The 19,842-nt window shown below is 34.9% G+C and overlaps 1 protein-coding gene across 1 annotated transcript in view; it reads right to left on the bottom strand.

Annotated features, from left to right (window-relative positions):
* csmd3b (CUB and Sushi multiple domains 3b) overlaps positions 1–19,842 on the bottom strand; it is a 514,670-nt gene that overhangs the window by 220,417 nt on the left and 274,411 nt on the right. Inside the window, exon 10 of the mRNA XM_067361816.1 lies at positions 12,575–12,696. Within this exon, the coding sequence (XP_067217917.1) occupies positions 12,575–12,696 (122 nt within the window). The remainder of the gene's footprint in view (positions 1–12,574; positions 12,697–19,842) is intronic.

Genomic DNA, 19,842 nt, shown 5'->3' with positions numbered 1-19,842 from the left:
AGCTACTTAGGACTGATGATTGATGCTCAGATGGCATCGCACCACAGATAATAAAGTTGTTTTTTCCATGTAACTGAATACAAAATAATCCTGAGTCCCTGTCTCAATAAAGGTCACCGAATAACAAATTCAGCTCCACGGCAGAGATGCAGGATTGAACAGTTGGGAGTGAGACTTGAGATGGCTGATCTAGGATCAGTCTCTTCTCTGGATTTCTAATATAAATCTGATCTCAGATCAGGCACATGATACATCAAAACAAAAACTTGTGTTCAGTGACTTGCCCTGTCTGTCTGTGGTTGTCATGGCGACTGGAGTCGTAAGCGAATGCTTTTGTTGGAGAGTGAGGTGCTGAGCATTGAATTGCAAAGAAATAAGGTAATAGAGCAGAATTATGACTTTACAATGGAGCAGTGAAGCATGCTCCAGTGCTTTTATCCATATGCAGGCAGGTCTATTTCATTAAAAATTAAAATGCGTCATTGTGACGGGTGTTTGTTTTAAAAGCTAGTCCAGAATCACTGTTCAGAAAATTAATCTGCTTTGGCCTGATGCTATTCAAACTAGTGTAAGAAAAAGAAGCCCAGACATTTACAAACACCAAACCGATATAAGCACACATGCATATACACACTGAAATGTGCATTTAATTGAGAAAATGATCGGTATTTCTAACCAGTCAGTCATGTATAAGCTGTAAAAATAAAATAAAATAAAATAAAATAAAATAAAATAAAATAAAATAAAATAAAATAAAATAAAATAAAATAAAATAAAATAAAATAAAATAAAATAAAATAAAATAAAATAAAATAAAATAAAAAAATAAATACATAACTAAATAATATGATGTCCTAAAAAAAAAAAACCCACAGAGCAGGTCACTGTGTCGCTTACAGCATCATATTCAAAAATCTCTTGGAAAAACTGCACCTGTCATATACATAACATAACATACAAATATTAGAGTGACTTCTGAAGGATCATCTGACACTGAAGAATAGAGCGATGGCTTTGTTTCAGCTTTTTTAATATATTTTAAAATTTATTCCTGCAGTGGACAATGGCTGATATTTTAATTTGCAATAATATTTTACAATATTACTTTTTTCCTTATACTTTATTTTGAATCAAATAAATGTTGCTTTAGTGAAATCTAAACTTTTGAACAATAATAAAATATATACACTACCGCTCAAGAGTTTGGGATCGGTAAGATTTTTTAATGTTTTTAAAAGAAGTTTCGTCTGCTCACCAAGGCTGCATTTATTTAATTAAAATACAGTAAAATCAGTAATATTGTGAAATATTATTACAATTTAAAATGACTGTTTTCTATTTGAAAATATTTTAAAATGTAATTCATTCTTGTGTTGGCAAAAGCTGAATTTTCAGCATCATTACTCCAGTCTTCAGTGTCACATGATCCTTCAGAAATCATTCTAATATGATGATTTTATACTCAAGAAACATTTATTGTTTACAATTGTACAACATATTTGTGTACAATATTTTTTTTCAGGATTATTTGATGAATAGAAAGTTCAAAAGAACAGTGTTTATCTGAAATCTAATCTTTTGTAACATTATAAATGTCTTTACTGCCACTTTTGATTGATTTAATGAAGGATCATGATATTTCTGAAGGATCATGTGACACTGAAGACTGGAGTAATGATGCTGAAAATTCAGCTTTGCCAACACGAGAATAAATTACTTTGTAAAATATATTAAAATATAAAATTGTAATAATTTTTCACAATATTACTGTTTTTACTGTATTTTTAATTAAAGAAATTAAGCCTTGGTGAGCAGACAAAACTTCTTTTAAAAACTTTTTAAAAGTCTTACCGATCCCAAACTTTTGAGCGGTTGTGTGTGTATATATATATATATATATATATATATATATTAAATATTATATATATATATATATATATATATATATATATATATATATATATATATATATATATATATATTATATATATATATTAAATATTATATTATATATATATATATATATATATATATATATATATATATATATATATATATATATATATATATATATATATACGCTTGCCTGAAAACCAAAACTGAATATGACATTTTAATAATTATTACTTCTTATTTTAAATTAGTTTTATTTGTATAATATTATTAATAATATTAGACTTTTTAATTAAATTCAATAATTTTAATGAATCTGAATTTTAAAAATATACGCTGATAAAATAAAATAACCACTTTTATTTAAAGTAACACACTAAAATTGGACAGAAAATATATAAAAAAAATATTAGATATTAATATATTATTCTTCATTCAGTTTTATGCAACAGAATAAGATTAAATCAACTTATTGTTTTGATCAATTATCCAAATAATGTATGGTCCTAGGAAACTGATTATTATCAGAACATGTGAGCAGAGCGAAGTGGGGAGTGGATGATTTTTGGTGCATCCTTAATATTTTTGGTTCAACATTCATTTCAAAGCTCAACGAATTTTAAAGTCCTCCAAGCACACAAATATGTAACAATACCAACATACTCAAGGGGTCTGATCAAACGCTTCCTCAAGGTGAAAGCAGAAAACAAGATGCCAGGATGTCAAGCTCCCATAGTGCTGTCCATGGTGTCATTTCCCTCGATTAAGTTCACAGAGATGGGATCTCTGGTTTGTCTAAGTCAGGCCACTTCAACTGTCACACAATCCTGCTGGGATTTACTGACAGCACAGACTCGTGGCCGCAGTATCACCCAAGCATTTCACAGATGCCGTTTAAAAACAAGAATGAGAGTACAAGCCACCATTTGACCGCTGGTCAGAAAATTACAAGGTTGGTGCAAAGCAAAATGCTGAGTGTTATACTTCAAACTTTGATTGTTCAGGTCAATACATGACAGAACTCTCAACCTCAGAGAACAGTGTTTATCTGAAATACAACTCTTTTGTAACATTACACATGTCTTTACTGTCACTTTTGATCAATTTAATGCATCTTCACTGAATAAAAGTATTAATTTAAGCATCTCTACTGAATAAAAGTATATATTAAAAAAAAACAAAAAAAAACTTACTGACCTCAAACTTTTGAACGGTAGTGTATAATGTTATAAAGATTTCAGATACATTCTGAAAAATAAACTTTCTATTAATCAAAGAATCCTGAAAAAAAAAAAAAAAATGTACACAACTGTTTTCAACATTGATAATAATAATAAATGTTTCTTGAGAAGCAAATCAGCATATTAGAATGATTTCTGAAGGATCATGTGACACTGAAGACTGGAGTAATGATGCTGAAAATTCAGCTTCGATCACAGAAATAAATTACATATTAGAATATATTTACATTGAAAACAGTTGTTTTAAATTGTAATAATATTTCAGAATTTTTACTGTATTTTTGATCAAATAAATGCAGTCTTGGTGAGCAGAAGAGACTTCTTTCAAAAACATAAACAAATCTTACCAATCCCAAACTTTTGAATGGCAGTGTATATGAACATACTTTAATAATGTTGCTGCAATTAATTAAATGCAATAAGCCACTTGAGGTTAAGTCAAAATGATTTTATATCTGTGGCATGCTTAAAAAAAACCCTAAAATGAAGTAAAGCATCTGCTTGTTGCTTTAGTTCAACACCGTATTCTTTTTTTTTTTTCCTTGTCCTAAAAGCTTTATATAAATACGAAGACTTTTTATTACCATCATGTTCACTTTCTTCTGTTCACTGAATTTTCAATCATGTCACTCAAATGAGCCTATTTCAGTAGCTTTACCTGGAGCAGTGTTTCAGTAATATCATGTCAGCCCTCCAGCGCACGCGAGCTGTCAATTCAGGACCACGTCAAACGACGGTACTGATGAACAAAAGCCACAGCCTCAAAATGACAGGTAAGTAATGCAGCTTGGTCCAATAAAAGACATTTGCAAGAAAATGTACTTCAAAATCGAAAAAACATGAACTAAACTGACTTCTTTACTCCATTAGTCTGTAGTAAAAGCAGCAAATTCAACTTTGGCTGAACTATTTGATGAAAATAATGGTTTGAATATTTACATGATTACAGGCGGTGACAACAGGGGCATTAAAATCCCAGATTAAATTTTCAGTTTCTCTTCAAAACATCAAAATGGGGTTCTGGCTCCCTGAACGACAGTAATACGCCATGAAGAATCATAAATTTTCCTTTCATCGCTGATAGTGAAAAGCTATTAATAAAAGTTTTAAAGCCCCTGATGTAAGTGTAGCGTGTGGAAAGAATACATCCTGAAAACAAGCCTCAGGGTATGCCATTATCGACAAAGATTGAAAAGATTGTAAACAACTACTGCATAGGGTTGTCAAAAGCACCAGTACTTCAGTGCTAAGTCGATACTTATATAAATAAATAAATAAAAACATAATACCAGCTTTTCTGCAGTTCCGGTAAGACAGAGTACAATCTGACTGCTTCAAACGCTACCGTGTGTATTTATATGAGCGCTCTGTGAAGAGCATCAAAGGTTTCTATTGACAGCGCTGAGCATTATAGCCAATTACAGACAAGTTTGTTGAGCGCATGAATGCAATGGCCAATCAGAGGTGTTTAAGTTAGTCAGAATCTGTTCGATATGCCAGAGTTTGTTCATTGTGAGCTCTGCTCGCTCGCAAAGTTAAGTTATAACCAACAAAGTAAAAACACAATGTCAATGGTGTGCAGAGTAGACAGATTTTTGATTGCGGGAAAACCTCTCTCTACGATTGCATTGGTTGGTTATTTTCACAGGTAGAATATGACGGCTGCACAAATAGATCTTTAAATGCCAGTCACAGTTTTTATTCTAAAATGAAAGGCAATAAGAAAAGACTTGAACTGAACAGTCAGAACATGGATGAGGGGACATATGTTTCTGCCTGTCATGATCTGACCTTTGATGCTCCCTCTGAGGTTAATGCCCAATCTGGGCATCAATCTCCAATGAAAGACCAATGGGGCGACAGCATTTTTGTTTCTGCTTGATGAATCAGGTCATGCTGCATTCGGGATGGATAACTGAACTTTGAAAAACAACCATCTACAAATGCACAAAGTTATGCTTAATGCGAACTTCTCCTTTAAAACCAGAGGATGTGAATGGACACAATTTGGGCCTTAATCATGAAACATCAACCACTTTCTGTGTGAATCACTCATAAAACCATTTCTTCATAATTTGTCTCTTTGAATTCAATGCATGCACAGTATTTATGAACAAATTACACAGAAATTCGTTCTGCTTGTGAATAAGGCCAAATGTGTGCTTGATGCAATGGCCTTGATTCTACATGCATGGCAAGCACTGAGCTAAGCAGAGTTAACAAATCCCTCGATAAAGCAGTGATCCGTTTATTATTTTCGTTATCTCCATTTGAACAAAAAGCAAACAACAAAAAGAAACCAAACTGACATTGTATCCTACGTTCCCACAATCCAAAAGTGTCACAGTGGACTCTAAATTGAATTAAGTCCCAACACAATTCAAGTCGCTCTCACCAAGGTTAAAGAACAGAGTGTAATATAAATAAATCGCCACCCTAAAATTGTCTGCCAAAAATAAGTGAGCAATAATGTTCCCAGGCTGTATTGTGACAATTAGCAATTGCTCACTTGTAACAGGGTGATCCGCTGGTACGTTTAAATAATCTCTGATCTGATGTCCTGAAATTCACCTTTCCACGTTTCTCTTCTGTAGATTAATGACTTTTGTCACTTGCTTTTTCCATAACTTAGTGAAACCCACCAATCAATTGCACTTTCTGAGAAACTTTTTTAAAATGAGTACAAAGCTATAATTGGAACAAATGGCAATAGCTTTTAAAGTGCATTAGGCTTAGCACCATAATGGCTGAATATGTGTTCAAAAAGCACATATTTACGAAAAAAAAAAGGTAAGGGAGAGAGGGGCTAGTCGTCACACAGGTGGTAAGCCTAATGTACTCATCCCCATTTTACCAGTTCAAAACATCTATTGACATTTGTTGCAATTATAGCCTTGTTTTTCAGCTGTATTTCTGTTGGGCAAAACAACAGTTTAATATATGTGTATGTTACCTGTTTTTGCTGTTTAATGAATTGTTTCATTTCATTTTAAAGTTTAAATTTGTTTTAAAACTTATAACAGGCTATTTAACGGCAGTTTTCCTCATGTAGTGCCCCATTAGCATAATGGTCAATGAACTGTTCTTTCCTGCACAATAATGGTGGAAATATTAAAAATAATAAATAAAAAAGTATGACTTGCCACTAATACTGCTTGAGTCATTGTTTTGGCCATTACAGAAAAAAAAAAATGAAGAAAAAAAAAAAAAAAAAATGAAGAAAAAAAAAAGGGGGGGGCTTTTTTTCTTAGAGTAGTGTCTACAAACTCTTTGATTTATTGAAAACAACACGCCAAAGCCAAGGCTGCGGGAAAACAACACAAGCGTCTCTATTCAAGCTGGCAGAGTTCCAGACCTTTCAAAGTGGTCCAATGCGAACTGAAAAAAGTAGGAACAGAAAAAAACACATCTCTATGGCCCACAAGGCTTTCATGCTACTCTCCATCCATCATATGATGGGAAAACGTCCAGGCGATTTCATCACAGCCTTCTGAACATTTAAATGGTCCTGAGAAAGTTGGGTTGTAACACAGCTTTCCAACTCAAACCTTGGGTGATTTGCCTGCAGAAGTATGAATGTAGGAGATGCGAATGTTGGCATGATCAGCACCCTCTACTTTTGAAAAAAAAAAGGCCCCCCGAAAGTACCTGGATAAGCACAAAACTTCTTTATAAACCTACGAGTGGGCAGATGAGGAGAAGGCCAAACATTTTAAACTGAGATAATGGTTTGTTCGTTTTAATTTATTGCCTGTGTGTATCATTCCACCACAGCAAGAGTCAATCTCAGAGACCTTGACTTGAGGTTAAGAAGAAGTTTCAGGTTTTTTTGTTTGTTTGTTGCACTCAATAGATCTGCTATTTCAAGACAAATTGCAATGTTAGTGAGTCACATCACCTGGAATCAATTGCAAGGTCCCACAATGACAATGCAGACATGGCTGAAGTGAGAGAAACATTGAGAACCATTTAGAAAAGACCAGTGAACTTTGATTCCTGACTGAATGACTCTTATGAGCTGGATTATTAAGTTTAAGGGTTAGTTCACCCAAAAATGAAAATTCTGTCATTTATTACTCACCCTCATGCCGTTCCACACCCGTAAGACCTTCGTTAATCTTTGGAACACAAATTAAGATATTTTAGTTGAAATCTGATGGCTCCGTGAGGCCTCCATAGGGAGCAATGACATTTCCTCTCTCAAGATCCATTAATGTACTAAAAACACATCTAAATGTTCATGTGAGTACAGTGGTTCAATATTAATATTATAAAGCGATGAGAATATTTTTGGAGTGCCAAAAAAAACAAAATAACGACTTATTTAGTGATGGCCGATTTCAAAACACTGCTTCAGGAAGCTTCGGAGCACAAATGAATCAGTGTATTGAATCATGATTCAGATCGTGTGTCAAACAGCCAATGACTAAAATCACGTGACTTTGGCGCTCCGAACAGCAGATTCAATACACTGATTCATAACGCTCCGAAGCTTCCTGAAGCAGTGTTTTGAAATCAGCCATCACTAAATAAGTCGTTATTTTGTTTTTTTTGGCGCACCAAAAATATTCTCATCGCTTTATAATATTAATTACCACTGTACTCACATGAACTGATTTAAATATATTTTTAGTACATTAATGGATCTTGAGAGAGGAAATGTCATTGCTCCCTATGGAGGCCTCACAGAGCAATCGGATTTTAACCAAAATATCTTAATTTGCGTTCTGAAGATTAACGAAGGTCTTTCGGGTGTAGAACGACATGAGGGTGAGTAATAAATGACAGAATTTTCATTTTTTGGTGAACTAACCCTTTAATAATAATAATAATAATAATAATAATAGTAATAAAATAAAAAATAAACTACAGTGTAGCCAGTGAAGTCTAATTCTTGAGCGAATTACTCTTTGATCTGGTTCTTTTAAGTGAATCACAGAAATACAGTGTAACTAGTGAAGTGTGATTCTTAAGCTACTCTCTAAAAAATTCTGGGTTGTTTTAACCCAAATTTGGGTCAAATATGGACAACCCAACCGTTGGGTTAAAAAATGCATTTAAAAATTTAACCCAATGGTTGGGTTTGTCAATTTTTGACCCAAACTTGGGTTGAAACAACCCAGCATTTTTTAGAGTGTAATGACTCTTATGAAACAGTCCGTTTTATTGAATCAAAAACACACAGCATAAGTGATGAAATACGATTCTTCAGAGAATGGTGCGTATGAGCCGTATCTTTTAAGAGAATATAAAAAAAAAACTACAATGTAACCAGTTAAGTCTAATTCATGATCATAGACTGTAAAAAAAGATGGACGCCGCGACGCCGCTTCCTTCCATTGTATTGAACTGAAGCCAAAATGGGCTGATGAATGGGCGCTGACACGTTACGCAATACGGCAAAAAAAAAAAAGTTTGGAGCCTGGGCATGCCCAGAAGGAATCGTCAGTGGAGCCGGAGGCGGAGTCGCGATATCAAACTTCCACCCAGACGACTGCGTCATCATTCATGTATTTTAAATAGACTATAAAAATTATATACAATTTAAAATTTTACCTATAAAATAATAGGCTATTCTGTTTCTAGAGCAATAATATTTTTGAAACAGCAAATTCAGTAGATAAAATCAATATAATATGCCACTAGAAACAACTCTAAATCGTCAGAAACGGTCCTGCCATTTTAAATCAAGTTCAACTAACGTTACAGGAGATCGATTGCTGTAATTAGAGTAAGCTATCATTAGTTTTGTCCTGCTAATTATTATTTTATACCCATAAAAATAATAAGTAACTGCCAGATAACGATCACCTGCTTTTTCCCGACATGGTTAACATTAGGTGTGTTATCTTAACTAATAACATTTATTAATTAGCTTATAACACCCATATTTAATCTTACAGAAAAAGGTTCAGTGATCCGTCAGATCCTGTAGGTCGGTTAGTACAGTTTACTGCTGAACAACTCCTTTTGTTGGTGTTAAATAACAAAGAAATCGAAAATTAACAGTTAGTTAATACATCTTCAATCTCCCCTCGAAGCTCCGACAGTCCTCAGACAAGCTGAGCTGTCAATCAAGTTCGAATCATGACGACACGCCCCGTTTTTATAGCATCAGATTGCTAGCTAAAATCTAAATCATCACAAAAACGAACAATTGAATATATATCAGTGTGATAACTACCTTAAATGACCAAAACCATCTTTCAGAAAGTTTTATTTGAAGCAGAATTTATTTTTAAGTTTTCACTGAAGTCTCATTCGACTGCATTGAGAGGGCGGTGTTTATGACCTGTACTGCATCCAGCCTCCAGGGGGCGATCAAAGAGCCCGTGGATTCACTTTTCAGAACGTATGAGACACACCCGTTCATGATCAAATGACCAGGTATGTTTTAGTGAATCAAAAACATAAAGCTCAACCAGTGAAGTCTGATTCTTGAGTGAGTGACTCTTTAGTGGATCAAAACATACCAAGAGATCAAAAGATGACTCCCGAGCGAAAGACTCTTTTGAACTGGTTCTTTTTTAGTGAAAGTTATTAATTTCATCACGTTTCATTTCATTTCTCATTTTGTGTTCTTTGCTTTATATTTACTCTTGCAATAATCCGCATTTCTACAAATGCATTCAAATATTTCTTTTTCAAACTCAAAAGAATCATTAATGGAACCAGAATCATTCGAAGACGAATCAAGACGAATCAAGACGAAGCGGAATCACTGAATTTGCCACCCTACACAAGCAACATCTCTCTCTTTCTCTCACACATTCACATATTTATACACTGATTATCTCCCTACACACATTCACACGCTCATATTTTCTTCCTTCAATGTGGCTGTTGCAGGGGTGCAATTCAAAACGCTGGAATTAAACTGAAGTGTGGCCATAAAATCCACAAGAGCAATAAAACAGACACTGTTCACCTTTATACACACATAACTAACAAAGCCCATCATGCAGTTCCCTATAAAAGCGTAAGGGCTTTGTGAGGATGAAGGGATGGATAGGGAGGTGTTTGTAGGGGACAAGGCCACAATAACGTGCAAAAAGAAAAACAAGGGAGGAGGCCAGGAGCAATATCACAGAAGGCCAGGAGAGACAGGGCAGTCAAAGGATCAGACGCCCATGCACTCTCTCTGATACTGCGTTGACAGCATCACCACAGGCCGAAGCTGAGCCGAGTCACGGCAGAATACTAATGCCAACCTGTGGACCACAGTCAGGGCTTGACAATAAGGACTGCCTGATGGCCCGGGGCCAGCATAAACGTCGCCCGGGGCAGTTGACGGAACTGTCACTTGCCCAATTGGGCCATTGCTGCATCGTTAAGAAAGTTTATCATTTGCAAAGTTTTTCAAGCCTTGCCAATTTAAATATTTAAGCTTAAGAAGATGCAAAAGAGAACTTAATTCGGTACTCATGGGCTATGTGAGAAGTTTTGTGTGCGAAACACACATCCGAAGCACGCCCAGAAATCCAAACATGTATACCATGATAATATACTGTAGGTTGGGTATTGTTTGAATTTTAACGATTCCGATTCTGCTTATCAATTTCAATTCTTACTGATTCACAATTTAGATTCCAATAAGCTAAAAAAAAAATATATATATATTTCATTCACATTTATTCTGTATAATTGCCAAACATTTCATTGTAGCTGAATACCATGAACAAAATTCAACAGGCTAAAGAACACTTACATGAGGAACTTTTGACTATGGTTTAAAAATATCTCAGCAAAAACAACTAGCCTAACTAATATAAATTTCAAGCATTATTAAAGACAAGTAAGCAAACAAACAAAAATAAATAAAAATAAACAAATAAATACAACTGAACAAAGATACGATTGAAATAAAGTGTTTTAAGATTTTCAGGTATTCAGATACAGAAACAATAATCAAATATAAAATAACACTGCACTTTCTAAATAAAATACAAATATAGTTACAAAAGTAATTCAGTCAAGAACAGCGAGTGAATTTTCTCTTTGTTGTTCTTTGATTAACATTATTATAGAGACAGCAGTGGGAATATTAGGCTGCTGTCACTTTAAGAGCTGCACATATCCAATATACTGTTACACATATGTTTTCTTTCTCAACTGTTTACATTCACTTAAGACAGTGGTTCCCAAACTTTTTATCTTGGCGAACCCCCTGAAGGGATTACCATCCTTCCGTGTACCCCCCTTCTTCCACTTTGACTGCAGTCACACCTTTACCATTAAGGGACAATATTTGCCCCCTAAATTGATTTTCCAGTTCATTTTTTTACCTTTCTGAATAACTTTATAAAATAAATATTGTTTTAAATAAAAAAATGTTCAATATAGAAATATTCAATGATGGTAAAACTAATTAAAACTTTTAAACATTAAACTAAAACCACCAGTAGGTGGCAGCAAGTCACTGTTTTTATGAGTGAGTCATCGAGTCATTCATTCAGTAACGAAGCAAGAGGCTGTGAATGAATCATTGAATCACTGACTCTCACAATTCATTCAAACCCGCAGAATTGTTGTAGTTCTGCTGTGGTTTTCGTTAGAACTATTATTTCATTGCAAAATAGAGTAAATGCTGACAGTTTTTTTTTTTTTTTTTTGACCTGTTGTATTATAATGTCACGTTTGCAGTCATGTGGATATTTGGGAACAATTGCGTTCTTGTTCGTTTCCATCATTAAATACAAGAATTCACACAAGGTATGTTTTTGTATCGTAGAAAGTTTGAGTCTTAAATCGAAATTAATCCACCATCTGTGTCTATATTTGTTCATGCGAGTAAGTGCTAAATCTCCACTTTTACAAAAGTGCATTGTCGAGAACGACAGTAATTTAGCGCGATTTAAGGCAGCAGACTCTGCACGCAATGCATGCTGCTTGTGTGGATACAGTCATTTTTGACTGCAAATGATGAGGTAATTTGATTAAATGTACTGCATTTACGGCATGTTGGCAGTTGCCTACATGCTCGATTTTAATATTATTTTAAGGTAGAATTTATTCGCGTACCCCCTTGTGACACTTCACGTACCCCCAGGGGTACGCGTACCCCAGTTTGGGAACCACTGACTTAAGACATAACCGACTGTGTTTAAGAGGATATTTTGACATACTTTTGTGTGTATTTGTCCATTCAAGTGCAAAAAGACTCAGAAGAGAACTCAGTTCAGTATCGCACACTATTCGGTATGATAGGCAGCTTTCTGTGCGCAGGTTTTGGATGTGTGTGCAGCACAGTATGCAGGTCTTCTTATGCTCGAACGCATTAATATGCACACAAAGGAATCGATAATAGGAATCAAAATTTTAACAAGTATCTGATTCCTAACCTTTTTTTGTTTCCAGAATTTGAGCTGATGTTTGATTCCCAACCCTAATCTTGTAACACCTAAATGTTAGGCATTATCAAAATACTTTTTTGCTCTTACCTTGTTTAGGTTGCTGGCTGTGATGATCCACACACACTGGGAGTTGCTCTCATACTGAATGGGGAAATTCGGTGAAGTGAAAGTCCCTGATGGACCTTGAAGATTTGATCCACAAGTTTTCACTGTATAAAGGAAAAGAGAAGAAGAAAAACCATCAGGAATGTGCCTTTTCCCTTCAAAAACATGTCAAAGTCTCAGCTAAATGGTTTCAGCTGTGGTCAGCAGCCACTTAATGTTTTCTACTATTGATTTGATAATTAGGAGGGAAAAAAGTCAGCGACCCCACCATCTCGAGGGATTGAGTTTCACTTACCGCTCGTAATGTTTTTGCGGGATTTGCATGGCTCATATTGGAATATAAGCCACAAGCCTCCACCAGTCATCCATGACCGTCTTAATTTGTCAACGATTAGCAATCCAATCAAATCCTCAGATGACTAACTTCATGCCGGCTAAACGAGTTAATTCGAAGCAGGCTTAGCCAAACACACTTGGGCCTGATTCGTCATCTTAATATAGAAATGTCAGTTATAATTTGCTAAGTAGACACGCTCTGGTGTTTCTCTCCCAAAGCCAGTGACAGTGATATCTTAAAATTGACGACTGAGGGTTTACGCCTTCTCAAATCCAGCCTCTTGTACTTTTGCCGCATTTATCATGGTTGATGTCAAAGTGACAGGGCTTTGATGAAAAGACAAGGAGGCATTATCTCCAACGGCAGCAGGTTTCACTATCAGCTCCTGACATCTTGATTGCTTTTGAAAATGAATAACTCATTATCTCAGGCAAGCACAGGGGAACCATGAGGCTCCTTCAGGCCCAAAAGCGTTCCTTTTCCTCTGAAAGTCATCCTCTCGTCAAGGGGCTCCTAATTAGAGAAGTATCCTGTGACAAGCCCTCTCCAGTCTGGCATCCGTAATAAACTTTAGCTTGAAATGATGAGGTGTTTGCGTGAAACACCTATCAACAGTCATAAGGGAGGAATACCAATAAACCTATGTGCAGCCAGTGAGAGCTGAGGGCATCTGTGTGTTTATTAAAGGGGTCCTACTACGCTTTTTGACATGTTCGACTTTCTTTAGTGTGTAATGTTGCTGTTTGAGCCTGAAAAAGGTCTGCGAAGCTACAAAGCGGGAGTCATTCTCTATATCAGTGTCACTGTTTCTGAAACGCCTCCATTGTAGTCTTGAGTTTTCTTCCGGGAACGGACATGACACAATATTCCTCATTTAAATAATTCCCGCCCAAGACATACGCAAAATAAAGGGGCGGGGCCTGGTTGAGTTAGTTAGCAGTGTGTTGAAACTGGTGGTTATGGTAAGGGGCGGGACATTTCCCAAACACGCTCAAAGAACTTGACCAATCTCAACACACTGGTCCAGCTGACCAATCAGAGCACATCGAGCTTTTCAGAAGGAGGGGCTTCATAGAGACAGGAACTAAACAGAGCGTTACTGACAGACTGGGAAGAGAGGAGCTGCAACAATGGAGAATATGGGAAATATAAGGTGCTTTTTGAAATATATTGTGAAATATTACCTCATGTTACAGAGTTTTGTGACTAATATGCAAATCAATCATAAATTACATGAACTGTATTAAAAATTTCACTTTGGACAACAAGTGGTACATGAAGTATCAAAAGTGTTCATCATACAAAATTGAATCTCAATGGCTTCATGCTCTCGACAGCAAATCATTTACTGCACTAAAAACATTGTGGTTAGCATAAATCATATTTATCCCTGTTGAAAGCAATCACTTATTTAATGTAGTCTGAGTCACATTCTCTCATATATTTTCACGGCCCAATTAAACAAGAATTTGTGGTAAAAACAACAACAATAATAACAACAAAAGAATGCATGATATTATAATATTTTTTTTCCCTAGATTAAATTATTGTCTACTAAATAAAGCATATTATTTAAATATCTGGAAAATGTTTAATGGAAAAAAACACACAGCATATCTTTTTTTCAGCACATTATTATATTGCTTGTAAAAACTAGGCTTAAAATTATTTTGCTAATAATAATCCGGTTTTTGACACATATTATATCGCTCCCCATGTGCGTTTACATATATATATATATATATATATATATATATATATATATATATATATATATATATATATATATATATATATATATATATATATATATATATATATATATATATATATACACTCTCTCTCTCTCTCTCTCTCTCTCTATATATATATATATATATATATAGAGAGAGAGAGAGAGAGAGTATATTTTTATCTATCGCTCTCTCTCTCTCTCTCTGTGTGTGTGGTTAGTTTGGTTTATTTTATTAATTGTAACTAAAATTATGTAAAATTATTTAACATTATTCTCCCCCGCTGTCAATGACCCCATTAGAAAACACGACATCATTTGCAAAGCACTGTAACAATGTTAAGAGGTTCTAGCGAGGCTTTACAATTACCTTTAATTTCACATATTAACAAAATTCACCTGTTTAATCACAATAGACATTTTAACAACCCAAAAATTAAAGGGAGAGCAAAGGGAGGATGTCAGGTGTCAGGCCCAATAAATGGATGAACTGAAATTTATGATTAACCCAGCGTACCCCTGGGATGTCCAAAAAACAAAAAACAAAAAAAAAAAAAATATATATATATATAGATCTAGGCAATTTTCTGCATGATTTCATGTTACATCTTCTCAATTAGTTTGTGCAGCCTGTAGCTGCAGGAACAAACAGGCACCCAAGTGACACGAATGCAGTGATTTAGTCGAGAGGTAAAGGTTAGGGACCTGCTGAGAGATTCACACAAACTTCACACGTGTGTGTGTGTGTGTGTATGTGAGAGAGAAAGAGAGAGAGAGAGAGAGACGCTTCTCGTCCATACTGAGTGCGTTCTCGAGTGGATAACATTGCGGGGGAATGGTGCTTTTTGTAAGTCTGCGCAGTAGGTGGTCATGTTCTCTGAGCACAAAGACCCCCAACGACGGCGGCAGCTGTCCAGAAAGCTGCAGGCACTCCTTAACTCAAATCTGACACAGCTAGCAAGTTACTTGAGGATCACAGAATGATTTCTGTCCCTGGCTACAAGCTATTTGTGCAACACCCTTCAAAATTTTCTGCACAGTTTTTGTTCAATATTTAATTTATGTATATTAATAAAATGTTTAAGCGAATTGTGAAATTTTATCTTGTTTACTTAGTTATTTTAAAAAGAACATGCATAAGATTTATCAACATAAAACATAACATGTATTCTCCATGTTTGTGTTTTAATATCACATTTTTATATATCGTAGTGCCCTCTGGAACGTGATTTCAACCGAGAGAGAGAGAGAGAGAGAGAGAGAAATTAAATAACAGTTTTATAGGATGCATTAAACTGATTAAAGGTAACTGTGACAGTAAAGAGTGTTACAAAAAAAATCAAATAAATGCTTTTCTTTTGGATTTTCTATTTATCAAATAATCCTGAAAAAACAAAAACAAAAAAATCACAGTCTCCACAAAAATATTAAGCAGCACAACTGTTAATAACAAGATATGTTATGGCTACTGAAAATGCAGCTTTGCCATCACAGGAATAAATAACATTTTAAAATATATTACAACAGAAAACAGAAAATTATTTCAGAATTTAATCAAATAAATGCAACTTTTTTAAAGGTGCCCTCGAATCAGAATTTGAATTTACCTCGGCATAGTTGAATAACAAGAGTTCAGTACGTGGAAAAGACATACATTGAGTTTCAAACCCCATTGTTTCCTCCTTCTTATATAAATCTCATTTGTTTAAAAGACTTCCGGAAAACACTCGGATCTCAACATAACACCGTACGTTACGTAACAGTCGGGATCATTAATATGTATGACCCCAATATTTGCAGTATTAATGCCTGGATCTGTGCACAGACAAGGTAAGCAAACAAGAACAACAGCGAAAAATGGCAGATGGAGCAATAATAACTGACATGATCCATGATAACATGATATTTTTAGTGATATTTGTAAATTGTCTTTCTAAATGTTTCATTAGCATGTTGCTAATATACTGTTAAATGAGGTTAAAGTTACCATCGTTTCTTACTGTATTCACGGATACAAGAGCGTCGCTATTTTCATTTTTAAACACGTGCAGTCTGTATAATTCATAAACACAACTTCATTCTTCATTCTTTAAAAGTGTCGTCTTTTATAATCTCTCCAACAGTGTGTAATGTTAGCTTTAGCCACAGAGCATAGCCTCAAACTCATTCAGAATCAAACGTAACCATCTAAATAAATACTTTACTCACATAATTCGAAGCATGCATACAGCATGCATGACGAACATCTTGTAAAGATCCATTTGAGGGTTATATTAGCTGTGTGAACTTTGTAAATGCGCTGTAATATAGTCGACAGCTCGTGTGGCAGAGGAAGTGCATCTCTTAAAGGGGCCGTGCTGAAAAAATCAGTGCATAGTTAATGATGCCCCAAAATAGGCAGTTAAAAAAATTAATAAAAAAAAATCTATGGGGTATTTTGAGCTGAAACTTCACAGACACATTCAGGGGACACCTAGGACTTATATTACATCTTGTAAAAAAACAATCTAGGGCACATTTAAACTGTTGTCTTTCAAACCAATTAAAAAACATCACATAAATAGTAGTGTATCTATAAAACATTCAAATTAATATTTTTTAATTAAAATCATTTGATTACACACTGATTCTTTTGGCCTCGTCTTCGCTAGCATCAAAGATCTCATCAACAAACATTTTCAGTGGTCATTCAGTTGACAAGATAAACACTGCCCTCTGACTTATTTTTTTTTCTGACTTCTTGTTCTTTTTATTGTACAATTTCGACAGTACAGGCTTCTACTATTTGTTTTACCCTCTGTATCTCTCTCTCCATCATGCTATCTCACTAATAATGTCTCTTACTCCTTCCCACTTTTCTCTAGACATGCGATACTAAGAGCTACAACACTGATGCAGTGTACACAGGGTGTCCATAAACAATTCAAGGGTCCATCCCTGCTGTTATTCCTGTCGCTGCGCCTCAGTGTTGCTGTACTGTTCTTACATACTGGCGACAACGACTTATGGACAAGCTGGCGATTTAAGAGCTCAGGGAAGCGGTCCAGAAACCTACATCAGTTCTCTCAATGACGTATATCTGCGCATGCTTGTGCCTTCCCTGACAGCTCAATTACGGCCTGCTAAATGAACGGCCTTGGCTTGGCTCTCCCGCCTGTAGCAAAGCAGCCAGAGAGAAATTATCTATAAAATTAAAGGGCAGGATGAGCAAACAATTCATTACTTGGCCAACGATAACCTGTCACTTTTTATCCCACCTTCACAAAACAATGACTAGAATGTAATACTGACATTTGTTTACAAAAGAAGTCAAAGGTAAAGAAGAAAAGGAAAAAACACAGGATACAAATTCATATCTGAATTTTCACTGTAAAAGCTTTATACACCGTAAAGCCGAACAAGTTGGCAAAAACAAAAAACTGTGGTAATCAGTTGCATCATATACTTTAAGTTGAGAAATTTTTATTTAGAAATTTTTTATTTAGTGCTCGCACATTTTAATTGCTTTTAACTTGAAATATTTGAGTAAACTAATTCATACATTTAACTTATGTAATCATAAATGTATCTGTTAATTTAAATATTTGGAAACTTTGGAAAATTTAAGTTAAGTCTAAATTCAAAAGAAACAAGTTCATAAAACTCAAAACAATGAAACAATTCAGATCACTTAAAATGTGTCAGTTTTCTGAACTCAAAAGAAAAAGAAAGTTCTAAATACTCATAAAAGTTAATTTGAATGAACCAATTTGTTTAATTTGAGTTGGCTCTGCTCAACCAATTCATTATTTTGAGCATTAGGGTTTACAGCGTAGAAAGGTGAATTTAAGCAAAATACAATTTGTATAAATTTTATAAAACAGTTCAGTAAGAAGCTAATATTAAGTAACTAACATTTTAGATACAATACTGCCAGTTACACTGCCTATTTGTGCTCCGCCGCCAAAGACTGTCACATTACTATCCCATGAGGCTATGGAAGGGATTTGTGAATGTCAGTGACAATGGTAGGTCACATATCAATGATAATATTACGAATGTAGTATTCATTCATACTACACACATTGGGCCTCATTCACGAAACACGAGCAGAACAAATTTTTGTGTAAATCATTCATAAAGCCGTTCTGGCGTAAATTCTGCACCCTAACGCATGTAAATGATGCATAAAACATTTGAACGTTCTGTGTTCTAATTTACGCAAACTGATGACATTGCATTTTGATGCACTATATACGCTGATTTGCCCTGTCTTTATTTATTTATTTTTTAACTGTTCAACTTTGGGTAATAGGCAGCGCTCGTCACTGTCACTATTTACGCAGCCGTCCAATCACAGTGGAGGAGGGGCGGGACAAACTATACTTTACAGACCAATCATCCTACCTGTAAAACGACTGAACAGCAATGGAGAAGTAAATATTGCTGGTTACTGCAATCCTGAGAATGAAGTCCAGAATTTTCCACAGCATTCCTGGACACGTAATTTGCATAGTTGTAACTCATGGGCGGTGATTACGCTAATTATGAACACTATTTACAAATGTTTGGAATTCATTAATATACACACGTTTAACTACCAAATCCATTGTATACAAAACATTTGTGAATCCTCCGGAGAGTTTTCGTAAAGGTCCATTTTACATGCAAATTACTCCGTATTTGCTCGTATATTTACGAAAGTTTCATGAATGAGGCCCATTCGTACTGGAAAGACCAGTTGCAAAGTAATTAATTATACAAAAAATTTACCTACTCAGAAAATATGCCATTTTTGATGCAGGCAGTTTTGCTCCTTTTAATAAACGAATGGATTGAATGAATGACTCCGCAATTCATTTATAAAGAGAAGCCACTTGTCGCCACCTACTGGCATAACTATATAACCTGCAGAAAGAGTCACAATCCACACCACTCTGCTGAACTGTATATATCAGTACTCTTGGAATGATTTAAGGATCGGATAAGCTTGTATAAAGTTTTACAGAGTTTATTAAAAATATTTTTTTTCCTGCTTTTCCTACCTCTTTGGTTTAAAAGTACATTAGCCTGACTGTCTGCTGTGATTCTTACATTATCGGATCGTTTAATCAAGAACATTGCCGTCGGTTTTGGCATTTGGATAAGCTTTTAGTTCTAAGAAGACTACCTTTGTGCATCCCTTGTATATTCAGCCCTATT

The sequence above is a fragment of the Chanodichthys erythropterus genome, chromosome 15, assembly GCF_024489055.1.
Source record: "Chanodichthys erythropterus isolate Z2021 chromosome 15, ASM2448905v1, whole genome shotgun sequence".
Taxonomy (NCBI): domain Eukaryota; kingdom Metazoa; phylum Chordata; class Actinopteri; order Cypriniformes; family Xenocyprididae; genus Chanodichthys; species Chanodichthys erythropterus.
Note: the sequence above shows the minus strand (reverse complement) of the source record. Positions and strands in the feature narration are given on the sequence as shown.